Here is a 25,434-nt window from a genome sequence, read left to right as displayed (position 1 = left end):
AGTCTAACTAGAATTTAATAACATCAGTTATCACCCAACATGGGGCTTGAACTCACGACCCCGAGATCCAGAGCTGCACACTCTCCCGACAGCCAGCCAGGCAGCCCCTCTTTGTGTTTATTTTTACAGTTTAAAGCACCTTCTATTTATGATACAGGATCCCAATTATCTATTTACAATAATGTGACAAAATTTTCCTTTAAAATATTTTTGAGTTAAAAAGTACTGAGTCACATAAGGACGAATGTCACGTTGGTAATCTTTTAGGGGCAGGTGGATACAGCAGAAGTTGTGAAGTGAGCATGCCAGTGTCTGGCATTTGGGCTGTACTGGGTTCAAATTCAGCTCTGCCTTGTTCTAGGTTGGTGGCCTTGAACAAATGGCTTCCCTTTGCAAGGCCTCAGTTTTCTCCTCTGGAAGATGGGGATACAACCATCTCTCACATGATTTGATTGTTTTGATGATTAAATGAGATGTAAATATATGCAAAGTAGCTGGCATATGTGAGTGGGGGGAATATGAAGAAATGTCAGTTCCCTGGAGCTTTTGGCTCAAGACACTGGATGGGGGTCTTATCTACCCCATGCCCTAGTTTCCCAGATATGGGTGCCCCACCTGCTCCAGGATTGATGGTAGCTGGAGTTTGGGGAACAAAGACTGGAAAAGAGTGGTTATGGGCCAGAGCCTGCTCTGAACCCAACTTCCACCCTTGGTGGCAGCACCCAGACCAGCCTACAGGGAAGGGAGGTGAAGCTGGCACCAAAAGTCCCCAGACATTGCCAGCCTCTCTCAGCCCCACATCCTCATCTGTAAAATGCGTCCGTTGTTGTGAAGATGGAGCTAAGTTTCGTTTCTGGGACAGTAATTGGGGGGTGGGGGCTGGTCACAAGGTTCCACCACCCTTTCTTGGTCTGGTGGGGGCTGTTTATCCTGGTGCTTCCTGTGTCTAGATTACTCTCTCTCTCACCCCCTGCTAGCTCCCTCATCTCCTTCAAGGCTCTGTTCAAATGTCACCTCCTTCAAGAAGCTTTCCCTGGGGCACCTCGGTGGCTCAGTCGGTTAAACGTCTGCCTTCGGCTCGGGTCATGATCCCAGGGTCCTGGGATCGAGCCCCGCATCGGGCTCCCTGCTCCGCGGGAAGCCTGCTTCTCCCTCTCCCACTCCCCCTGCTTGTGTTCCCTCTCTCACTGTGTGTCTCTCTGTCAAATAAATAAATAAAATCTTTAAAAAAAAAAAAAAAGGAAGCGTTCCCTGACCAGCCTGCCTTCATTAGTACCATTCCCTCCACCACACATGTCAGGCCACTCTCTGCCCTGGCCCTGCCTTCTTTTTCTTCTCTACCCCCTTACTCCCATTGGTTTATTTGTCCTTTATCCATCTGTCCTCTCTAGAGTATCAACTCCAGGAAGGCAGAAATCCCCTCTTATTCACTGCTCTATCTCCAGGGCCCAGAAACCTCCCCGGCACACAGCAGATACTCAGAAAATATTTGGCAACTGAAGTAATGGTGTCTGGCACATAGTAGGTGCTCGGTAAAAATGTACTGGTGAATAAGTGACAGCATTAGGGACTGTATTCGCTTCCTGTTGCTGCTATAACCAGCGACCACAGACTTAGAAGCTTAACACAACCCACATTTACTGAGCACCTACTATGTAAAAGGCCAGAGCAGGGCCCCAAGGCGAAAGGGAAGACTGAGGAACAAAAGCAAGACGTCCCCCCAGTTCCCCATGACCGTCAGGCCCTCTGAGAAACCTTTTCCAAACATTTTAAAGATCTGTTGTCACTTCTCTCTCTTTCAATTTGTGTTTGTAAGAGCAGCCAGTGACATTTAGCTGATGGATCGATTAATGCTGTTGGACAAAGTAAGCGGGAAACCCTTGGATTTGCCAGCCATCACAGCTGAGCATTTTACCTGTGTGTGATTTGGCAAATCTTCCAGCCGTCTGGATGCTAGTCATTTTTTTCCTCCCTAACTCAGCCCCCGGCAATATAGCTCAGGGCTCTGTGAGTTTCTCCCAGATAGGGGAAGTGGGAAGAAATGAGTTTCCCACATACTGTAAAAGCTAAGAATTCCCACTATGCACCAGTAGGGAGGAAATAAAGGGTAGAAAATGCCCGGGGAAGTAAGAGACCATCATTGTTGTATACTTTTCAGAGCAGGGACCCTACTCGACCCATAGCCCAATGCCTCAGTAGTTGCAGAGGTTAAAAATGCAGTAGAGTGAGAGCCCAGGACCTGCTGCTTTCTCTTACACAACGGGCTTATTCTCTGGATGCCAGGTGAGATGGGTGCAGCAGGAGAGAAGTAGGTTAGACTTGAGTGAGGACTTCCTTCCTATGGGACTTGGAGTCTTGGCAGCTCCTCAGTCCTGCCTCTCTCACAGTTGGTATCCAGTCAGTTATCACATGTTATGGTTTGAATTGTGTGCCCCAGAAACATATGTGGAGGTCCTAACCTCTGGTACCCTCATTTAGAAAGAGGGTTTTTGCAGATGTAATCAAGTTAAGAAGAGGTCATCAGGTGGACCCTAATTCAGTATGCTGGTGTCCTTATAAGAAGAGGAGAGAGACACACAGAGAAGTCCATGTGATAACAGAGCCAAAGCCAAGAAACAATGGCCAAGGAACGCCAAGGATTGCCAGTAACACCAGAAGCTGGGAGGAAGGCGTGGAGCAGATGGGGAGAGCACAGCTCTGTTGGCAGACTTTGGACTTGTGTCCTCCAGAGCATGGTGTATTCATTTTCTGGGGCTGCCATACCAAATTACCACAAACTAGGTAGTTTGAAACCATGGAAATTTATTCTCTCCGTTCTGGAGGCCAGAAGTCCAAAATCAAAGTGCTGTCAGGGTCGGTTCCTTCTGGAGACTCCGAGGGAGAACCTGTTCCAGTCCCCTGTCCTACCTCTGGTGGTGGCCGGCCATCCTTGATGGCAGACGCATCACTTGAGTCTCTGCCTCCGTCTTTGCAGGGACTTCTCTGTGTGTCTCTCTGTGCCGTCTCCTCTTCTTAAAAGGACACCAGTCATTGGATTAGTGAACCCCAATCCAGTTGACCTCATCTTAACTTGATTCCTTCTGCAAAGACCCTGTTTCTAAATAAGGTCAAGTTCCGAAGTTCTGGATGGACATGAATTTCAGGGAACACTATTCAACCTAGGACACTGCACCCCATCAGTTCTTCCTGTCTACCTCTTGAATCTGAGCACTCTCCAGCCGCCTCCCTGATCCAGCATCGCAGCTCAGACAGTCCCAGTAGCCTCCCCTCTGGCTCCCTCTACAGTTCGTTTCTCACACAGCAGCTTGGATGAGCCTTTGAAAAAAAGCGAAATAGAACGTGTCACTGACTTCCCACTGCCCTTAGGATAAATCCCATCCCCACCCACATCACCTGACTGGGATGTCAGTTACACACAGACAAGGCACCACCGTGCCCCCCCACAGATGCTCAACAAACTCGTGCTGAGTGAAGCCTGTATGGACTCCTCGGTCCCTCTGTGAGCTCTGCCCACTCCAGACTCCTCAATGGAAAGTGCCAGCACCACACCACGGGTTTCACATCCACAGACTCTGGATTCTAGCAGCAGCTCCAGAGGGGAGCCACCATGGCTGTCCCCATTTTACAGATGGGAAAACTGAGGGTCCAAGAGGAGAAAGAGTAGTCACATGTTGGTTTTGGTCCTGTGGAAGCAGGCAGATGCCAAGACGGCATTAGACAGGCAAGAGGTTTATTGGGGGAGATGCCTGTGGCGGATGAAGGAGAGGGAGAGGAGGAGGCAGGGAGAGCCTTTAGATGGCAATGCTGGTCCGAACCTGGGGGTGAGGGGAAGAAGGAAGCTTGGTGGGAAGACCCTCAGACTGCCGTGCAGCTCTGGGAAAGTCTCGGCGAGGCTGACATGCGGTGCCGAAGCAAGGTGTGCTCGTCTGCTCAGGCTGGTCTGACAATACCACAGACCAGGTGGCCTAAACAACAGAAATGTATCTCTCACAGTTCTGGAGGCTCGAAGTCCAAGATCAAGGTGCCAGCAGGCTGGTTTCTGGTGAGGGCTCTCCTCCCAGCTTGCAGATGGCTGCCTTCGCTGCCTTCACAGGGCCTTTCTCTGTGCACGTGCAGAGAGAGTTCTGGTGTTTTACTCTTCATATAAGGACACCGGTCCTAGGGGATTAGAGGCCCTGTCTCCAAATACGGCCGCATCAGGGGGTTAGGGCTTTAATACATGGATTTGGAGAGACACAGATCAGTCCATGGTACAAGGGTTGCCTGTCCCAGCACCGTCAGGAGTGGCCCTGCTCCGCACCCCCTGACATGCTCGGTTGGGCTGGGAGCAGCCCCAGACAGGCGTGGCCTGAGCTAACACTACAGTAGATCAGAAGTACAGCCCTGCTGTGTCACGGACCCCTTGCAGGAGTTTCCACGGCTGCCACAAGTCTTAATGATAAGCGTAAGGGCAACACTCACTTCGAGTCTGCTGGGTGCCAGGCACTGTTACGGGGCTCAGAATCTCAGGGGATCCCAGCACAGCCGTATGCATTAGGTCCTGCTGTCCCCATTTTACCAACGGGGAAACTGAGACACACAGAGCCTAAGTGACTTTCTCTGGAGATGTCACAGCAGGGAACTGACCCTCAGTCTCCCAGCCTGGCCCCCTCCCCCTCTGTCTGAGGGTGGTTTGGGAATTCATAACATTTGCACCCCTTGTGTCAAGCTAGCCTGTGAAGGTCTCTAATCTTTTTGCCAAGCATCCCGGCTCTAAGGGCCCAGGGCCAAAAGCACTCACTTTGACAGGACCCCACCCCTATCTGATTGACATCCAGTGTTGATATGCCTGTAATAGGAATTTGAACGGAGAGCCCAGGGAGGTCTGGTGCTCTGTCCAAGGCCACACAGCAAGCTGACAGCAAGGCCAAGGAACAGAGCCATCAGTCTCAGGCTCCTGGCCTAATAGTAAAAAATCCCCGTGTCCTGCCTCAAGGCAGCTTGGCCTACTACAAAGAATCACCTGGCACCCTGAGTTCAAATCCCACCTCTGCCACTTCTGAGCTACGTGACCTTGGGCACATGGCATCTCTTCTCTGGGCCTTCATTTTCTTGTCTGGAAAATGGAGACTAGCAACATCTACCTTACTGGGCCTTACCTTGGGGAAATGACTTCACCCTGCCCCTTTATGCCTCAGTTCCCCCATCTGTAAAATGGGGACACAACAGTACCCACCTCATAGTGCTGTGGTGAAGACTGTAGGAATTCTAATTCGTGTAAAGTGCTTTTGGTTGTTAGATTCAGTCACGGTTTGACTTTGGCTGAGTCATCTGAATACCCCCTGACACCTTCTCCCTCAAATCGGGGAACCAGGAAGGAAGTATGGGAAGAAGAGGCCCAAGGACCTATCTCAGTCCTGCCAACTCGCTGGCGGACTTCAGGGAAGTCACAGGACCCCACTTTTCCCCCTCTGTGCACTGGGGACCCTTTTGGTCCCTCCCCAGTATGACTTTCCACGCTGGAATTTTTGGGTCCCAGAGTGGAGTTCAAAGCAGGATTATTAGATTCTGGATCTCCTGGGGACTGATGAGAATATATGAGGCCATACCTGATCCCGAGATTCCGCAGAGCATCACCAAGCAGACAGCTGGCCTCCAGATCACCACAGGACCAGGCATGCTGCCTCCCCTCACATAATAGCAGCCTTATCACACTTACCAAACCCAGCTATGCACCTAGCACCATGCAGATCTCTGTGTTCTCGCATCCAGACGTCATAACGTGGCCCCATTTTACAGATGAGAAAATGGAGGCTCTGAGAGGTTAACTAACTGTCCAAAGTTATTGGCCAGTCTGGAGCCAGAGCTGGCCCCAGCAGCCCTTGAATCATATTGCCTCTGTTGGTATCTTTTTTAATCTTTCCAATAATAATTCCTGGGAATTAGAAACTGCTGTAGGTCTCCCACTGTATTAGCGGGGAAACGAGGCTCACGGCTCCTTGAGATTTGGATCCAGAGCAGGGCTTCAGCTTCTGTGAGCTTAACCACTATCTTCTACCCTATACCAGCAAATGAAGGCAAAAAACAGGAGCCTTGGAATTGCTAGACCTCTATCAAAAAAAAAAAAAAAAAAAAGTAGCAGGGATCCAGTCAACCCTGTTCCTCCAGCCTCTCCAGAGGCCCACCTAAAGGCAGCTCGCCCTGGACAGAGTGCGCAAGGCAGCAAGGAGTGGCCCACAGCGCCTCCGAGCAGAGTGAAGGAGTGAAGCGTCAATCCCTGATCCCTGGAAATGAGGTGGATGATACCCTTTGTCACCCAAGTGTAATCGTTCGGCTTATTTGGGCTCGTGGCCAGCGAGCCCCCAGGCCACGAGCTGGATCTTTTCCACCTCCTTGGAACCAGAGTGAGCCCTCCATGGCCCGCTCAGAGCTGCACCCTCCCGTGTTTATCTAACTTCCCTGACCCTGGCAAGTGCTCGTGGCCTTTCTCTTCCTTTCTGAAAAACCAGGACACAATAGGAAGCGTTTCCTTGAACTTATTAAAAAATCCAGACTTGTAAATTAATTTGTCCGTGTTGTACAAAGGCAGTGCAGATGGACTCATTAGCATGCACACAACAAATAATTATAGATGAATTTTTAGCTGGCCTGCCTAATGCGCTTGCTGGGTTAATTATGTCAATGTATAATTACATCAGCCCGGGGAGACATAATGGCATACCCCGCTGAGCAGGCCCTGCCTAATGACGGGGCATGGGGGGAGCGCTGACAGAGGGAAGACAGCAGCGTTCCTGCGCACCTGCTTACCTCGGCACAAACGCCCATTGTCAGAGTATCCCGCCACCTAAACAGACAGGAGGAGAGGGATAAAACGCAGAGGCGACCTTGTTCCAGCCGGACCTGAAGGCTCCTGTATGCAGACACTGCCCCATTTCTTCCATCAGCAGATGTTTATTGGGTCAGATTGCATGTTGGACTTCATTCACCCACAAGGGGTCCAGTCAGGAGCAAAAACAGATGCAGTCCCAGCCCTGCCTTGTGGAGTTTGCAGACCAGTGGGTGTTAATTAGGTAGACTTGCCAATCAATGAAAATTGTAAGTACAATGAGCGCTATAAAGGAAAGTTGCTGGCAGCTGGGAGAGCTCAGATGGAGGAATGACTGACTGGTCAAGGCAGGCTTCCTGGAAGAAGTGGCATTTGAGTTGCAATATGAAAGGTGATTAAGCATTAACTAGCAGAAAGAGGTTAAAGGAGAAGACAGGGTGTTCCTGGCAGTGGCTCTTGCCCAGACAAAGGCTCCAGGGTAGAAAGGTGCTTTTGAGGAACTAAGAGTAAGCCAGTGTGACTGGAGCTCAGAAAGGCAGGAATAGCCAGGGTTTCCATTTGTTCCAAGGTGACCAAATGCCAGGCGCTGTATTGAGCACTTTATGTGTATGGATCCTCATCCCAGCCCTATGAGGTTGGTACTTTTATGGTGAGGCACAGAGAGGTAGAGTTGTTTGCCAGAGTCACACAGCAGTCCTGAAAAACAAGTATAGATTAGACCAGGACCCAGGATCCATGCTACATGGACCAGACCCAGGCCCCTTGGTCTCGAGCAAGGAGGCCCTGGCTTTCCTGGGTCCCCATGAACACCCACCTGGGCTGCTTGGGTGGAAATGTCCACACCTCTGGGTTAGGAAGCCTTTGTGGCATCTGAGAAAGAGACCCAGACTTGAACTTCACCTCCGCCCTTCAGCAAGTCACCTGGCTTCTCTGAGCTGGTTTCCTCATCTGTGAAAATGAGTTGAATCCAAGCCAGCCTCCAGGGGATGCTGGGAGCATCATGGGAACCCATTCTCATGAACAGCTTTGTAACCTAGAAGAGGTCATACAAACCTCTGGCATTATCCAGATGTTCTTAGTACCTGCCCACAGTTGGGAATTGGGGAGAGGTACCTGGAAAAACTGCTGGAATCTAGATCTGAAGGAAGAGGAAGTTCTTACTAGATGGGGGGGGGGACGGAGTGGGGCAGGGAGGGGACATAATTCCATGCGGAAGGACCTACAGATTCCTCATCTTTTAGCTATTGAGAAATTGGGAGGTATCTTACATCCAGGTATGTATTTCACCCCCAGAAAAGCCATTATTTAATCAACCACACATGGGGGCACGTGGGTGGCTCAGTCAGTTGGGCGTCTGCCTTTGGCTCAGGTCATGATCCCAGAGTCCAGTTTCCCTACTCAGTGGAGAGTGCCTCTCCCTCTCTTCGCCTTCTGCCCCTTCCCCCTTTTATGCACTCTCTCTCTCTCTCTAATAAATAAATAAATAAATAATATATTTTTTAAAATAGACCATGCATGGGGGCGCCTGGGTGGCTCAGTCGTTAAGCGTCTGCCTTCGGCTCAGGTCATGATCCCAGGGTCCTGGGATCGAGCCCCGCATCGGGCTCCCTGCTCCGCGGGAAGCTGCTTCTCCCTCCCCCTCCCCCCTGCTTGTGTTCCCTCTCTCACTATGTCTCTCTCTCTCAAATAAATAAATAAAATCTTTAAAAAATAATAATAATAATAATAAAATAGACCATGCATGTAACAAATGATGGTGTGTTGGTCCAGGTCCATTGAGAAGCACCCCAAGGATTAGATAGATAGATAGATAGATAGATAGATAGATAGATAGATGATAGATAGAAAGAATTGAGGAAATGCAGGGGAAGGAAAATAGGGAGGGAGGTGGGAGAGGTGTCGGAGGAAGAAGAGGTAAGGAACTGGGTGGAAGCATCCAGGCGGTTTAGTCTGGACCATCTGTACAGTGCTGGGCAGGCCTTGGAGGAGTCGTTGGTCCTCAGAGCAGTCCTGTGCCCCTCAGGAGTCAGCCCCATCCCCAGCTGCCTGCAGGTCTGTGTGGGAAGGCCAGGGGGAAGGCTGACCTCAGACTGATGGTTGTCAGAGTGGGGTCCTTGTTTACAGACACCTCCTATGGTTGGTGGCATACAAGACACAGTCTCAGGGCCACCACGGATGGCACCATAGAATCCAGAAAATGCAGTTATTGTGACAGTTATTGTTGTTGTTATTATTGCCGGTTGGGCAAGACACCCATATCCATGGGGATGGCACACACTCCCCTGAGCAGGTCCCTGAAGAAGGCTGCTCCCTCACAAAGCAGAAATTCCACATTGCTCTCCTAAGCCGTCAGAGCAACTCCAGAAGGCTCTTGTGGATGGTCCCCTCCACTCCCTGTAGAGCGGCCTCAGCCTGGGCAGCCCTCAGCCCTCAGGGCCCCCACCACTCCTGGGCTCCTCTCTCTGTGTGTGCAGACCCTGTGCCTGTGTTTGAAGCGACGCGCAGCCTAGACGACAGACTGCAGCCCCCCAGCTTCGACCCCAGTGGGCAGCCGCGGCGAGACCTCCACACTTCGTGGAAGAGGCACCCCGAGCTCCTTGGCCCCAAAGGTACTAATAAGGCCTTATGGGATGTCCATCGTAAACAAATGGGCTGTGGATCTTCAGCCGCCAATCTTGGCCACCTTTGGAGGGGTGGGGGTGGCGGCAGCAAGGAGCTCAACTTTATCATCTTAGATGTAGGATGGGTTATGGTACACCACTGCTGAAACAACCCAACCGCAAATCCCAGAAGTCTAAAGTATTTGAAGGGTGGGAAGTGGGAGGGGATGCTCCATGTCCCCTGCTGCGATTCTGCCGTCTTTGACACATGGCACCCAGAGTCATGGTGACTGTCACAACTGGCTGACAGGCAGAGAAAAAGTGTGGAGGATCATACCGAAGTTTATGGCTCCAGGCTCAGAAGTGGCACACGTCACTTCCAGCCACATCCCAGTGACCAAAACTCCGTCACGTGGCCACACCCAGCTGCAAGGGAGCCGGGGAAGTACAGTCTGACTCTGTGCCCAACAAGGGAGGGAAACAGGATGTGGTGAACACAGCACTGTTTCAGTATCAAATGAGACAAGTCAGGAAACTGGGAGAGCTAAAAATAGAGTTCAGATATACATATATTGTGATAAAAATGTTTAAAAGCAAGGAAATGATGGACAAAATTCGGCTTTGTGGTTACCTCTGGCAGGTGAGGTAGGAGGTCTCCGTGGGGAGGAGCAAATCTGCACGTGAAAGCTCTTGGTAACCATCTGAGTCTTGGGTGTTCATTAAGCTGCAAGCCAGGCACTGTCATAGGCACCGGTGACATATCTGGGAACAAAACAGACAAAAATCCCTGTCCTCGTGGCACTGACCTTCTAGAGGGAAAGGCTGACTGTCAACCAATAATGTTAAACATACAGTATTTCAGGTGGTAAGAAAGGCTTTGGGGGGAAAATGAAGCAGAGAAGAGGGGAAGAGTCAAAGGAATAAATGAGGAGAATTTACCTCAAAAGTCAGCGAGATTACCTTCTTTTTTTTTGGTAAAGTGCCAGGAGAGTAAATACTTCAGACTTTGCCGGCCACACATTTTCTGTCACGACTACTCAACTCTGTGTGGAAAAAAGCCATAGAACATAGGTAAATGAGTGGATGTGGTTGTGTTCCAATAAAACTTTATAGACAAAACAGGTGATGGGCCAGTTTGGGCCCAAGGGCTGTCATTGCAGATCCCTGGTCTATCTCCTGGAGATAATGGGCTGAGGCCTGCCAAATCGAAGTTTGACTGCTCTGGCACACTCCCCAATTCACAGCTCCCTCCCTACCTCCCAGTGCCTAGTGAGCACCTACTGTATGCCTGGTCCTTGGCAGAGTCCTCTGGGGAAGATTTATGGTGACTAAAATACACCACTTTGCCAGCTCTGTTCCTGTACCCAGAATGCCCTTCCAGCCTCCCTGACAAGCCAGCTCATATACAGATGGCTCTGTGCAGTCTCTGAGGTCCCTTTAGGGTTTGAACTTCCCTCTATCAGAATAATGGCAGTTGTGGGAACCGCCGCCTCAGAGCATTTGCGCTGTGCCATGTGCCTTTCACACGGCTTCCCACTGTCCCCTTGTATCAACCTTCTAAGGTGTCACTGGCCCCATTTGACAAGCAGGGAAACTGAGTCTCAGAGGCAGTGGGCTGCCAACAGGGATTCAAACCAAGGGCTCTTGACCTTGGCCCTGGGCTGTGTCTCTCCGTGAGTGCTGTGCTTCGTGATGGTCAAACCTTGTTTGTTTATTCACTGCTGTGGCCTCAGCCCCGGCAACGTTCCCTCTGTGTGTGTGTGTGTGTGTGTGTGTGTGTGTGTGTGTGTGCGTGCGCGCACTTGCATAAGAACAAGCCAGGCCCTGAACACTCTGTCAGGCCTTCAAGGGACTCACTCTACAAACTGCCCAGCTCTGCACTCACCACAGGTGACAGGACAGAACGTAATGGAGTCAGTCGGACCCAAGGTCAGGAGCCCAGATTTTGGAATTCTTGAGACATTCACCCTCGATTGCCGGCCCCTGAGCACCCTTTCTCCTCGTGACAAATTGAGTGCCAAAGACACACACTGAACCCCTGAAGGAGCCACCACGGGTCTGCAAAGCTGGACCCAATGTGGGCCCTGCCCAGGGGCACCCGCAGGTGCGGTGGGCTATGACTGAGCATCTGAGTGTGTGCTGTCACCTACAGTTACCCCATGACCCAGCAATTTCACTCCTAGGTATCTACTCCAAAGAACTAAGAACAGGTGCTCAAACAAACACATGTACAAAAATGTTCACAGTAGCACTATTCACAACAGCCAAAGGTGGAAACAATCCAGTTGTCTATCAGCAGATGAATGGAAAAACAAAATGTGGCCTGTCCATGAAATGGAATAGTATTTAACCATAAAAACGAGTAAACGAGTGACAGTCTGATCCATGCTACAACCTGGATGAACCTCGAAAACATTTTGCTAAGTGAAAGAAACCAGACACAAAAGGACATATATTATGTGTGATTCCAGTGATAGGAAATATCCAGGATATGCAAATCCCCAGAGACAGAAAGCAGATTGGTGGTTGCCAAGGGCTGGGGGAGTGGGAAAAAGGAGTGACTACTTAGTGGGGACTGGCTTCCTTTTGGGGTAGTGACAGCATTCTGGAATTAATGCTAACGGTTGCACAATACTGTGAATGTTTTAAATGTCACTGAATTGTATACTTTTATGTATATTTTACCATGACTCTTAAAAAAGTAAGAAGGCCGAGGAGGCAGGAACAGGTCCAAGAGAGTAAAGAAGCCTCTGGGCTTGCTGGCTGAGACTGGCACATGGGAACTTGACATTCGTTCACACGCCCCCCACGGTGACAACCCAGCTGACCATGGTGATGGCAGGTCTCTCCAGCTGCACTCTCTCTAACACCCGAGTTTGGGAAATTAAGTCTTGTCCCAGCACTGCCAGTCCCTCCGGTTTGCAGAAGGCACCTCTGGCTGCCATGCCACTTCCAGTGATGGGTGGTTTTCCCTCTTTTTTTCCCTCCAGAGCAGAGAGAGGGGACATCTCCAGCAGGGCCCACGCTGACTGAGGGGAGCCGCCTCCCGGGCATTCCCAGCAAAGCCCTCCTGACAGAGACTTTGCTGCAGAGAAATGAGGCGGAGAAACAAAAGTGAGTGGGGAGGAACAGGTGGGCCCCTGCTGCCCCGCCTGGCTGGGAGGTGGGACCTTCAGGGAATCCAGATGCAGGTTGGAGATAGAGATGCAGGCCCGGGTTTCCAGCCCTACCTCAGCAGCTCAGCGGCCAGCCCTGGGCAGCTCACATCACCTGTCTGAGCTTCAGTTTTCCCAGTTGGAAAATGGGGCTAATGGTGGTGTATTAGTCAGGGTTCCCCAGAGAAATAAAACCAGAAGGATTTTCTATTTTAATTAAGACACATATTTCAAGGACTTAGTTCACACAGTTGGGGCTGACAAGTCTGAATCAGTAGAGCCAGCCAGCAGGCTGGAAAGTCAGGCAGGAGTAGGTGCTGCAGTCTTGAGGCAGAAGTTCTTCTTCCTCGGTTTTATTCTTAAGACCTGCAACTGATTAGACAAGGCCCACCCACATTATTGAGATTCTTCTCCTTTACTTAATGTCAACCGACTGTAGATGTTAAGCCCATCTACAGAATACCTTCACAGCAACCCCAAGATTAGTGTGTGGTTGAATAACTGGGTACTGTAGCCTGATCAAGTGGACAGGTGATATCAACTCCTAGTCTACCGTGAGAATGAATATATGTGTTTAGCTCCGCACTCACTTGAAGGAGTATATGTCAGTAAATGGTTGCCCTTACAGTTGATGTGGGAGTAATAATACCTGGATTATTATAAATCTGGATCTTTGGGGCATTTCTAGGACAGCTTCATGGTGGTCATTACATTTATCCTTTCATTTACTTATTTCATATTCACTTGTTCCATGTATTTATGGAGCCACCTGCTGTGTGCCAAGCACTGTTCTAGGGGCACAGCAGTGAACAAATGGACAAGCCTCCCTGCTCTCCTGGAGTTTACTTTCTCATGAGGAAGACACAAATAAACAAGATAAATAAAGTAAATAGTATGCTACATGATCATAAACGTTGTGAAGAAAAATAAAGGAGGGAGAGTTGGAGATTGAAGCTGAAGTTTAAATAGGGTATAAGGGGAGGCCTCACTGAGGAGGTAAGCAAAGCCCCAAGGAGGTGGGGGAGTGAAACTTGCAGATCTGTGGGGAAGGGTGTTTCAGACAGAGGGGACAACCAGAGCAAAGGCCCTGAGGTAGAAACATTCCTGGTGTGTTTGACCAGCAAGGAGGTGAGTGTGCCTAGAGTGGTGTGAGAGAGGGGAAGGGACAGGGTGTAGGACCAGAGGTAAAGGGGCTCCTTCCCTAGAGTCTCTGAGCCAGACAACAGAGGGCCCAGGCTTTGTATAAACCCTCCCCCAGTCCAGCTGGGGCCCCTCTGTCTCTGCTGAGACACTTGCATCACACCAAAGCTCTAGGCTACAGTGGGCTGGACAACCATCCCAAACAACTGACACAAAGACGGGAAAAAATGCCTCCCCAAGGACAGGAATAGTAAGTAATGGTACTGAGGGAGCTCCAGGTACCCCACATCACGCTGAAGATGTCTCATAGCAGCCACGAGGCAGACCCCAGCAGAACCTTATTTTACAGGTGAGGAAACTGACTCCCAGAGAGGCAAGGTCACTGGCTGATATAGGTCCACACAGTCAGCAAAAGAGCAAGGCAGCCAAATGCCTGAATGTCATGTTTAAGGACTGGTTAAAAAGGCAGAGGTACAGATTACAGGGAGCAGGTGAGTGGGTTAGGAAGCCAGGAGGACCGACTCAGGGACCCAAGCAGGGCCCATGCACATGGGCATGTGCAGAGCCAGGGTGAGCAGGCCCGGTCTCTCCGCAGGGGCCTTCAAGAAGTACAAATCACTTTGGCAGCCAGACTGGGGGAGGCAGAGGAAAAGATCAAAGTCCTACATTCAGGTATGTATTTGGCACACATTCCCTGGCCCCGTGCACCTCCCCAACCCTGTCAGACCAGGAGGAGGAGTGGGAGGGGACAGTGACTCTATGAACACAAGCTCAGGTAGTCTAGAATCAGGAAGGTGGGGCGGGGGTGGGGGGATGCGGTTTAAGGAGGAAGGGGGTAGATCAGCTTTATACCGTGGGGGTCTGAGCCCAGTCCCTGGAGGCCACATTGCTGTGGAGAGAGGGTTTGAGAAGTAGAATTAAATCAGGGGTGGCGAACTCAGTGCCTGCAGGGGCCAGACACACAACCAAGCTGGTCAGGTTAGGGAAGGCAGTAGGGCAGGGTGGGGTCTGGGGCAAACTGGACCACCTAGGCCTTGACTAAAGAGATGGCCGCTGTTGAGCATCAGCCAGCTACTGCCATATGACCCAGTGTCACCAAGCTTTCAATCTTCTTGGAGAAATCAGAAATCTTGAATTTCATAAGAAATTTCTCATAATTAACACATATCTGTTGACTTCATTGCTCCTCCCTGTCTGAACCTTGGAGTGGGTGAGCTCATGGACAGATGGCCCCACCCAGGTCCTGGAGTGACCTAAGGGTGTGGGGCAGCTCATACACAAGGCCATGGGACAGACAGACCCCTACCACTTGCCTGGGTCCTCTGAGCTTCGTAGACTCCTAGAGGGTCATCCTGTCTGCCCTCCAACCAGCTTGAAGCCTCTCCATGGGCAGGAAACTCTACCTGTCCCTGGTTCTAACCAAAAGAAAGGTCTTCCCTTGCTACCTTGAACTTCATTCTGCCTTCTGAACCCTGCAGAAGGAGTGGGCTCCTGGGGGAAGTGGGAGGTGCTTCACCCTGGCTCTTTACTTTTTCCCAGCGTTAAAGGCCACACAGACAGAGCTGCTGGAACTGCGGCGGAAATATGATGAGGAGGCGGCATCCAAGTAAGTGAAAACCCTGCTGAGGTATGCCTTCTCACTCTGGCTCTCCCAGACATGTCTCCTCCCTCTGATCCTACCAGATATGTCTCTTCCCTCTGCCCTTCCCAAATATGCCTCCTCCCTCTGACCCTCCCAGACATGCCTCCACCCTCTGACCCTCTCAAATATGCCTTCTCTTTCTGACTCTTCTCCCTCTAACTCACTGCCTGAAGCACCTATTTCATTAAGCACCCAGTGCTCCCCACCCCCATAGGCACACAGCTGTTCACTGGTCTGTGCCATTCATGCACCATAGACTATAAATGACATTCTGGGTTGTGGCTGAGTAGGGTCTGCTGGGCAGGGGCCTCCACCTTACCACAACTTCCTAGAACTGTCTCCACCACAACTCCACAGTACAACCCTCAGGGGCTGAGTGTCATTCACTTAAATTACTCTGGACTCAACATGGCTTTAAGACATCATTTATTCCACAAACACTTATTTAGCACCTACTGTTTACCCAGTGCTATGTTGGGTCCCTGGAAGAAACGCTAGAATATGGCCCTGTCCTCAGTCGAGGAGAAGAGACAGACAATAACTGATGATGTATAGTGATAAATTCATTCCTTCACAGATGCTATTGAGCACTTACTGTATGCTTGGCACTGTTCTGGGCGCTTGGTGAATGCTAAGAAAGGAAGAGCCATGAGCAGCAAGAGAGACTAACAGGGAGGATGGGTCCTGTTATCCAGGGTAGTCCCAGGGGACTTCCCTGAGGAGATGACCTCCAGAATGAGAAGGAGATGGCCATATGGAGAATCCTGGGTTGGGTGCTCTGGGCAGGGGGGAACAGCTTGCATGAAAGAAGGCCCTGAATACGCCTAAAGCACGTGCACAGCTTATAGTCACCAAATGCTCCCCACAGGCCTCCTGTGTCCCCACCCCATGCTCAGCACAGGGGCAACCAAGGTGGATACAGCCTGTCCTGGCCCCCTCAGTGCTGGGAGCCTGGGGGTTGGGGGGCAGCAAATAAACGAATGACCACCACGGGGGTAGTTGAGGGAGTCCTCCTAAGAGGACACTTTGGAGCTGGGTTTTAAAACTCAGAGTCCTGTCCTCTTGAGGAAGGGCATTCCAGGTAGAAGGCACAGTGTGGCCAAAGGCTGGGAGGTGTAGCTCCGTGGGCAGCTAAAGAGAATAGACCCCTGGCAGGGGCAGCAGGCCAGGCCGCCTGGAAGGGGTGTCGTGCTGAGGCCCCCATCCCATTTCCCCACAGCCTGGGTTCTTTTGTGCCCAGCCCGGTTTCTCTCTAGTAGGAGGGATAGAGGGCAGCCTCCTTAGCCTCCCATTGTGAGCGAGAGCCTTAGGTTCAGGCAGGGGCTGGGGTTATCAGGATAGGCAGGGGTCCGGTGGCTGCCAGAAACCCTTCTCAGGGTCTTATCTTTCTGTCTCAGGGCAGATGAAGTCGGCCTGATCATGACCAACTTGGAGAAAGCTAATCAGGTGAGAAGATGTGTGCTAACACTCATTCTGCCCAGGGTGGGGTTCGGGCTGGGGGGAACCCAATTGATATTTATTGATACCATTGCCATGTGCCATGTGCCATGTGCCATGCTGAGTGCTAGGGCCGGGAGTGTCTGGGACCCTGGGCTCCCGGAGGAAAGAGGAAGGGATGCTGACAGAATACTCAGAAATAGGGTGACCCAGGCAGTAGAAGTTGGGGAAGGGCACCTGGCCCAGACTTGAGGGTCAGGGAGGACGTCATGGAGGAAGGGCCATGTTGCTGAGACCTGACGAATAAATTGAAATTATAGCAGGATGGCATTCTAGGCCAGGGGACAGCCTAGGTGAAGGCCAGGTGCCCTTCCCTGGCGGCTCCTGTGCAGGAGGCCTCTCTAGCAGGAGGAAGGCGGCGGAGCAGTGACTGGTGAGCCCACCCCGAAGGCCAAGCTGGGATGTGGGTCTCTCCCAAGCAGACTGAGCGAGGAACCATGTTCCAAAGAGCCTGAGGTGGTGACAAGGGACAAGCCCCAGCTGCTTCCTTCCCTCCCTCCCCACACCACCAGCTCTCCTGCAGCCTCCTCCCTTGATCCCAGCCACGCCAGCCAATCACTGGATGGACCCCAAACTTGCTTGGGGCCCCCATCTTCTAGTCCCAGCCCAGGTCCTCAAAAGTCCATGAGCCTCTGCGAGTCCCCATTTTCACATATGTAAATGGGGTCCCACACCCTGCCTTCTTCAGACTTCAGACATGTTGCCGTCTGGGGGGCAAAGCTGGCAGGAGTCTGAAAGGAGGTGAAGCGTGGCCATGGGGTCCAGGCTGGAGTCTCAAGGGCCCAACACACCTCCACCCACCCTCGGCTCCCTGCAATGCCAGCAGCCAGGGACATGGCCAGGAGGGGCCAGCAGCGTGACAGCGAGTAATCATTTCCCTGGAGGAGCACGCTTTACAGCTGGGTTCTAAAGCCCAGGAGGCCTTCTCTGGACGAAGGGCGTTCCAGGAGGAAGGCACCGCAGGATCAAAGGCCTGGAGGCACGGCTGTGCCGGCTTAAGTGCAGGGCCCACTCACCTGCAGAGGAAACGTGGAAAAGAGTAGCATTTTTAGGGTAGTTTTTTGAATACATAATCCATTTTCATAGTTCAGAACTCAAAAAGGTTCATACTTGGGAAACTCCCGTCTCCTTCCCCAATTCAGCTTCCCAGTTATTCTCCCTTTGGCAGCCTCTCTTACCTGTTTCTAGTGTCTCCTTCTAGAGATCCGTTCACAAGCTCAGGAATGTATCTATTTTTACCCCTTTTTATAACAAAAGCCATAATATACTGTACCCACCCTCTCGGACCTTATTTGTTCCATGTGTATATCTTAGAACTCATTCCATGTCTGCATAAAAGAAGTCCATTTATTTACGGCCGTGTGGTATTGCCCTACATGGCCACTCCGTCATCCAACCGGGGGGTGGCAAGCTTTCCGTGAAGGAGCAGAGAGTAAATATGCCCAGCTTTGTGTCACGGCCATCCCACTTTGCCATATGTGAAAGCGTAGACCGTATGCGAGCGAATGGGTATGGCTGTGTTCCAGAAAAACTTGATACACAAAACAGGCATCCAGCTGCAGCTTGCCCACCCATGGTCTAACCAGTCCCCGACTGATAAAGGCCATATTTCCAGTCATTTAACATCATCGTCAATCCCGCGGGGAACACCCGTATACAGATACTATTTCAGACATGCATGAGCCACTAAATAGGGTAAATTCTGAGAAGTGGAATTCCTGGGCTGAGGATCTGTGCATTTTTATTTGACAGATGTGGCCAAACTGCCCAGTTTACACTCCCTGCAGTTAAGACAGGGCCGGTTTCCCTACAGCCTCAGTAGTATCATGTGTCACCAAACTTTTGGATCTTTGCCAGTCAAATAGGCTTGCGAAAAGAGATCTTAGAGCAGTTTGAATAAGAAACAACTCTTTTTTAATGTTTATCTTTTCTGAGTGTAAAAGTAAAACCTCATTATAGAAAGTATGGAGAAGAAAATAAATGTCATCATATTAGGGTTTTTTTAATCTGTATTAAGATTGTCCAGAATGTGAACAAGAGGATTCTGGAGCAGAGCAGATCAGTGTTACTACTTACATAGTAATAACCCTGCCAGTTTGCCCCAGTTCTTCCCCCCGGGGTGACAATCAGACATCATCTTGCACGCACCAGATTTCTTACTGTGGGCAAGGAACCCCCACATGTGACTCTGGATGGTTATATAGGAGAGGGACTTTCTGAGAGAGGGAGAAAACTAGCTCCCTAGTGTCATGATGAACAGAAGGGCAAGCATCCTGAGTTTTTAGCATGTGGAATGAAAATACTTCTCTCCATGGGGAAGATAAGACTCGTAACTTTCTAGTAGCTTTAAACCCAGCTTTCCAACCCAGGGGATGTGTCCGTGGTCGGGGTCTCATCCCCCACTGAAATGTAAACACATACCTTCAGAGAGGAAAATTACTATGACTTGCTTCACCAGCTGATGTCAGAAACTGACTTCCGGGCTTGTCATTTAGCCCCGTCCTGTTTCAGTCAGATTTGCTTGGGAAGCCCTAGCTGTGCAGAAACATAAAAATATTTCTCTACACCTGCACACCCAAAACCTTTCCGAAAACAAAACTGACTTGAGCCATTTCTGGAACAAGGCAGGATACTAGTAAGTAAACAAATCAATTTAAAAAATAAATTAACAAAATGTGAACATGGATATGTGTGGGTCTCCATGTGCATATAGTAGGTATAGTGTCTTGATTGCCAAGATCAGTGTGAAAGTTAACTGTAATCGTTATGACCTGCGTCACCAACTGAGAGTTAAAATACAGTCACAGCTCTTTTAACAAAGTTAGCCAATTATTGATACCTGAGCTAAGATACCTAATAAGTTGTAGTTTACCAGATCACTTACTTTGCAAAACAACTCTATGAGGTAGTTACTTTTATCATCCCCATTTTATAAATAGAGGAACTGAGGCTGGGCAGATGAAATCTCTTGCCCAAGGTCGCACAACCAGGGAGTGACAAAGTACAGATTTCTCTCGAAAGCCATAAGGCTACATTGTTAACATTTGGAGGCTTCCTTCCAGGCTTTTTTCTTAGAAATTTTTGAGGAGTTAAGATCCACCATATACCCAGTTTGGAAAACTGGCATTCTGATTTAGAAATGTATTTCATTGCCCCCATTTCACAAGAGGAAAACTGAGACCCATAGAGAGGAAGTGACTTGGCCAGGGGCCTGCCTCAGCTCATGGGCTGGGAAACACTCTGCAGACACTCCATCCAGGTGGCACTAGGTGGCATGGGAGCTGGAGACAAACACCCAGCCCTGCCTGAAGCATGCAGGGGGACGGCAGAAGGCCAGGGTGGGATCCAGTGTGGCCCTGCTCACCTTTTAACCGCGCTTGCTTCCACTCTCCTCCCCAGCGAGCTGAGGCTGCCCAGCGGGAGGTAGAAAGTCTTCGGGAACAACTTGCCTCAGTCAACAGCTCTATCCGCCTGGCCTGCTGCTCCCCGCAGGGACCCAGTGGGGTAAGGATGGTGGGGGAGCCAGAGGGAAAGGTTGGGAAAAGCCATGCTGGTGAGTATGAATATGCGGATGCCATTTTGTGGATCAGTCATGTGCCTCTGTGTGAAATTAGGCACATGAATGTGTGTGGATACAGTGGGCATAGCATCTAAATTGCCAAGGTCAATGTATAGTTAACTATAATTACTATGACTTGCTTCACCAGCTGAAGGTCAAAATACAGCCACAGCTCTTTGCCTACTCAAGCTTGCATATGTGATTAATAGGAAGTCCAGCATCTTCCTTTGGAGGCCCTCCTTTACCCCCCAGTTGTCCAAGAATGCCAGCAACTTACTCAGGCCAAAGAGGACCATTTCCATGGCCAGATGCCTGGCAAGACTGGGTGGGAGGGTAAGTTTGAGCAATAGAGCAGCAGTGCAGTTTTGGTGGCTGCCACCACATGTCGCCATTGACCACTGGTTCTCAATCCTACCAAACCGCAGTAGGACCACTTAACCAAGATCTGAGATTGACATTCCTATCAGCCACTGGTTCCCAAACATGCCAGAGTGATTCCAGTGGGTTTTTCCAAACAGCCACATGCTACAAAGCACCTGTCTTTAGTCATCAATCCTGAGGTTCCTGTGTTAAGCCCGCTTAGTGCATCTTTCTCCTTCCTCCTGGTTGGTGCCCCTCTGGGGTCCTGGGGTAAAAGGGATTTCAGTCAGAGCCACCCCAACTGACACTTCTGTCCTATGTTAAGAGTCTTCATTGCGGGGTACCTGGCTGGTTCAGTCAGTAGAGCATGCAACTCAATCTCACGGTCATGAGTTCAAGTGTTGGGCATGGAGCCTACTTTAAAAAAAAAAAAAAAAGAGTCTCCATTGCTCCTCTCCCAGAAAGCCTTGGTTCCTTATGTAAGCTGGTCCACCTTCTCTCCAGATCTCTGCCTACCAAGGGATTAGATTTCCGATTCCTTACATAACGACAGGTCTGCTCCAGGGGGATTTGCAGCCTCCACCCGTGCACCTGAAGTGGCCAGCATACCTTTCACTTCACCTGCCACCCTGAAACACTGACCACCGTGCCCATATCTGTTTTTCTGTTTCAGTGTTGGACTGTGTCTCTGCGAACGTGAATTACTATGAATGTATATGTCTGTCTGTGCCCTTTGGGCAAGTAACTGTATCCTTAATCTAACTGTGCCTCAGTTTCCTCACCTGTATGAGTAAGACCTACCTGATTGGGCTGTTGGGAAGATTACATGTAAAGTACCTAAAATAGTGCTTGGACCTCCTCACTGAGGTCCGTGCTCAGCGAAGGTTTGATGCCACCGTTTAGTAGCAGTGGGGTGTTGGGGCATGTCTCAGGTGGTTTTGCCCATGCCCCGTGTGGTCTCTGAGCACATACGTGACTCTGTGTATCACAGTGACATGTCTATATGCGTATATCTCTTTGATGCTGGGTATTTCTGTGTGTCTGCATGTCAGCGTGAGTATTCCAGCAGGTACTTCTCTCAGGGTGTGCTCTGTTTGTGTCTGTGTCCCGGGAAGCAGTGTGTGTATATGTCAGCGTGTCTGGATATCTGCACAACGCAAGGAGTGAGCACAAGAGAGACTGAGAGCAAGAGAGCGCGTGGGTTCACCTCAGAAGGAATTTGCCGATGGTATTTAATTAACCCCCGTGGAACTCGGCAAATGCCTATGTTAATCAGCCACGGGGAATTTTGCTGGTTTGGGGGTGAGTTTTTCTGAGCCCCACAGTGGCGCTCGATGCTAATTAATTTAATGTGTTAATGGCATCCGCTTCCTGTTTTAATTGGCATTTATCTCCCTGGAAGAATAGCCAGTATTGGTAGTGGTAGGCTGTTTTCTGCTCTGTTTTGTTTTTTGTAATGCTTCTTTTTTTTTTTTTTTTTAAGATTTTATTTATTTGACAGAGAGAGACACAGCGAGAGAGGGAACACAAGCAGGGGGAGTGGGAGAGGGAGAAGCAGGCTTCCCGCCGAGCAGGGAGCCCGACGCAGGGCTCGATCCCAGGACTCTGGGATCATGACCTGAGCCGAAGGCAGACGCTCAATGACTAAGCCACCCAGGCGCCCCTGTAATGCTTCTTAGAGTCATTTGTAACTGCTCAGGACCAGCCCGACTTCAGGTCCTCTCAAACATCAACTTCTTTTTCATGCAGGACAAAGGGACCATTTCCTAAAACCTGGAGAAGCCATGGGGCTTGGGGCTAGGGGCAAATTAGGAAGAGGTAGGAACCACCGCTTGTCTGGCCTGTGGCTGTGGGGTCTCAGGTCTAAACCTGAGGGTCTGCCTGGAAGGGAGGGGAAATGTGTCGCTGGGATAGGACCTGTGCCCCATTTAGAAACCTAAACATTTATCTGTGATGTTACCTCTGCTGGGATCACCCAGTCCCCACCTCTTCCTCACCAGACTCTCTCCTTTTTTTTCGTCCTTTTATAGCAAAGGTTTTTTTGAAGTATAAAATATATAAGATCAGATGTGCATATCGTTAAGTGTACAGCATTGAATTTTTCAGAGATGCCATAACCAGCATCCAGATCAACAAGTAGAATGTTCCCCACCCCCAGAATACCCCCCTTGTGTCCCCATCCGGGTGCTACTCCCCAACAGGAGCCACTCTCCTGACTTGTAACTGCACAGCTGGGTTTTGCCTGCTTTTGTATCTGATCTTAATCAGATTGCGCACACACACTTTGCTGTCTGGCTCCTTTCACTTCGTATTCTTTTTTTTTTTTTTAAGATTTTATTTATTTATTTGACAGAGAGATAGCAAGAGCAGGAACACAAGCAGGGGGAGCGGAAGAGGGAGAAGCAGGCTTCCCGCCGAGCAAGGAGCCCGATGCGGGGCTTGATCCCAGGACCCTGGGATCATGACCTGAGCTGAAGGCAAATGCTTAACGACTGAGCCACCCAGGCACCCCTCACTTCATATTCTATCTGAGAGCGTAGTCCATGCTGTGTTAGTAGTTGTGGATTATCCATTTTCAGTGCTGTAGCGTGTTCCATTGTATGGATGTGCCACGACCTGCTCATCCATTCTCTCGTTGGAGGGCATTTGGAAGCCAATGGAGGGTTTCCAGCTTGGGGCTGTTACAGAGAGGGCTGCTACGAATGTTAGTCTTGGTGTTCGCACGTGTGTCTTGTGCACGGTACCTGCTTTCCCCACACATATGTACCAAGCAGAAGTGCACATGTCCACCCTTAGTGGACACTGCCAAGCAATTTTCCAAATCACTAACTTGTTCTTGAACTTCATCACAGTTTAGACACATCTTCCTCCAGAAAACCTTCCCTGCCCACTCCCCACCAGTTTGAATACTAGAGGGAAGGCATCCAGGCTGGTAGGAGTGGCTTGAGCAAAGGCTCAGAGATAGGAGAAGGAAAACCAGAGCCTGTAAGGAGGGGCTGAGTCACTCTGGGGAGCACAGCACCGGGGGGGTGGGAGGGAGAACGTGCCACGGATGGATTTCCCATTTTGTCTGGGATTCAGGGGTGGGGAAGCCAGCCCTCCAGCTGCCTGCCCCACACCTCTTAGCCCCTCAAAGCCCCACTTTGTCCTCAGGATAAGGTGAACTTCGCATTGTGCTCGGGCCCCCGGCTTGAAGCCGCGCTGGCCTCCAAGGATCGGGAGATCCTGCGGCTGCTGAAGGATGTGCAGCACCTCCAGAACTCTCTGCAGGAGCTGGAGGAGACCTCGGCCAACCAGATCGCGGACCTGGAGCGGCAGCTCACGGCTAAGTCCGAGGCCATAGAAGTAGGTCTTGGGAGAGGAGGTGTGCAGACAGGAGACGGGCGAGGCGTCCCCAGGCAGAAGGACGTGGGCCAGCCTGAAACCATCTTTGTTTCCTCCTCTAGAAGCTGGAAGAGAAGCTCCAGGCGCAGTCTGACTATGAAGAAATTAAAACAGAGCTGAGGTACTGTGCAGAGTGGGGCTCCACCACCCCCAGCCCTCTTTCTTGGTGGGGAGAGGCCCTGGACAAAGTTCATGATCTTCCTCCCTCCCACCACACCCCATTTGGTGATACCCTTGTCTCTCCTCCATGGCAGCCTGGGTCTCAGAACTTAACCACACTTGGTTCTTTGCCCTCCAGAGCCATCTATCCAAGAACTTGCAAGGTGGCTCGTGGTCCATGCGGGAACTGGTGGGGGGTGGTGCTTGCATCAGATTAGCTCAGGCCGGCCAGTGTGGGAGTTTGTTCATGCAACACCCCTTCAGGTATCATTGGAAGCAGTTCACAGCCTGCTACTTAAGGCTTGGTGTTGTCCCGGGTCCAGTGTTATGTAAGGTCCACGGGGTGGGGCAGTTGTTCTCAATCAGGGAAGATGAGCTAGAGGAAGTACCTCTCAGACCTCTCCCCAAGCCCCAGGAGCTTGGCTGGCCTCGGACTCTCTCCACTTTCTCTGGCAGCATCCTGAAAGCCATGAAGCTGGCCTCCAGCACCTGCAGCCTCCCCCAGGTGAGTGTTCCCGCCACTGTCCCTGCCGTGCAGGCTGCCCTTGAGAGCCTTCTGCCAACCGTGCCCTCTCAGCCTGGCTTCTTGTCTCCCCAGGGCATGGCCAAGCCCGAAGACTCATTGCTCATGGCAAAGGAGGCCTTCTTCCCCACGCAGAAATTCCTTCTGGAAAAGCCCGGTCTTCTGGCCAGCCCTGGTAGGGGAGACGGAATGCTCTTGGGGCCAAGGGGCTGTGATAGGGGCTGCCCATGGGCCTCTGGCCTTCTCCGCGCCCCCACGCCACCACCTCCCATGCGGGCAGGAGACAGATGGAGAAAAGGGGTCCACGTTGAATGAGCAGCTGCTGTGTGGTAGCGCTAGCTGGGGGCTGTCCGTGGGGAAGCCAGCTGGCAGTGCCTCCCACAGTGTCCACACACACGTACCCCATGCAGCTCACTCGGGCCCTCCCAAGACCCGCCCCAAAGGCTCCACTCATCCCCAAGCCCTGATGAGCAGCGGGAAGAGGTCACAGGGCACACAGAGGGCGTTCACATTGTACACCCGCAGCAGGACTGCTGGTAATGACCCACAGACATTGCGCTCTCCCCAAATCACCTTCTCAGCTGCTCAGCCCTTCTCCCCACACAGTGGC

The 25,434-nt window shown here is 50.9% G+C and overlaps 1 protein-coding gene across 1 annotated transcript in view; it reads left to right on the top strand.

Moving 5' to 3' along the window:
• Positions 1–25,434, top strand: part of CUX2 (cut like homeobox 2) — a 200,838-nt gene that overhangs the window by 153,705 nt on the left and 21,699 nt on the right. The window contains exons 5-14 of the mRNA XM_044921106.1: positions 9,280–9,414; positions 12,396–12,519; positions 14,296–14,372; positions 15,240–15,306; positions 16,740–16,788; positions 20,239–20,343; positions 23,912–24,103; positions 24,205–24,263; positions 24,758–24,806; positions 24,900–24,999. Of these exons, the coding sequence (XP_044777041.1) occupies positions 9,280–9,414; positions 12,396–12,519; positions 14,296–14,372; positions 15,240–15,306; positions 16,740–16,788; positions 20,239–20,343; positions 23,912–24,103; positions 24,205–24,263; positions 24,758–24,806; positions 24,900–24,999 (957 nt within the window). The remainder of the gene's footprint in view (positions 1–9,279; positions 9,415–12,395; positions 12,520–14,295; positions 14,373–15,239; positions 15,307–16,739; positions 16,789–20,238; positions 20,344–23,911; positions 24,104–24,204; positions 24,264–24,757; positions 24,807–24,899; positions 25,000–25,434) is intronic.

Source organism: Neomonachus schauinslandi, chromosome 14 (genome assembly GCF_002201575.2).
Source record: "Neomonachus schauinslandi chromosome 14, ASM220157v2, whole genome shotgun sequence".
Classification (NCBI taxonomy): Eukaryota; Metazoa; Chordata; class Mammalia; order Carnivora; family Phocidae; genus Neomonachus; species Neomonachus schauinslandi.
Note: the sequence above shows the minus strand (reverse complement) of the source record. Positions and strands in the feature narration are given on the sequence as shown.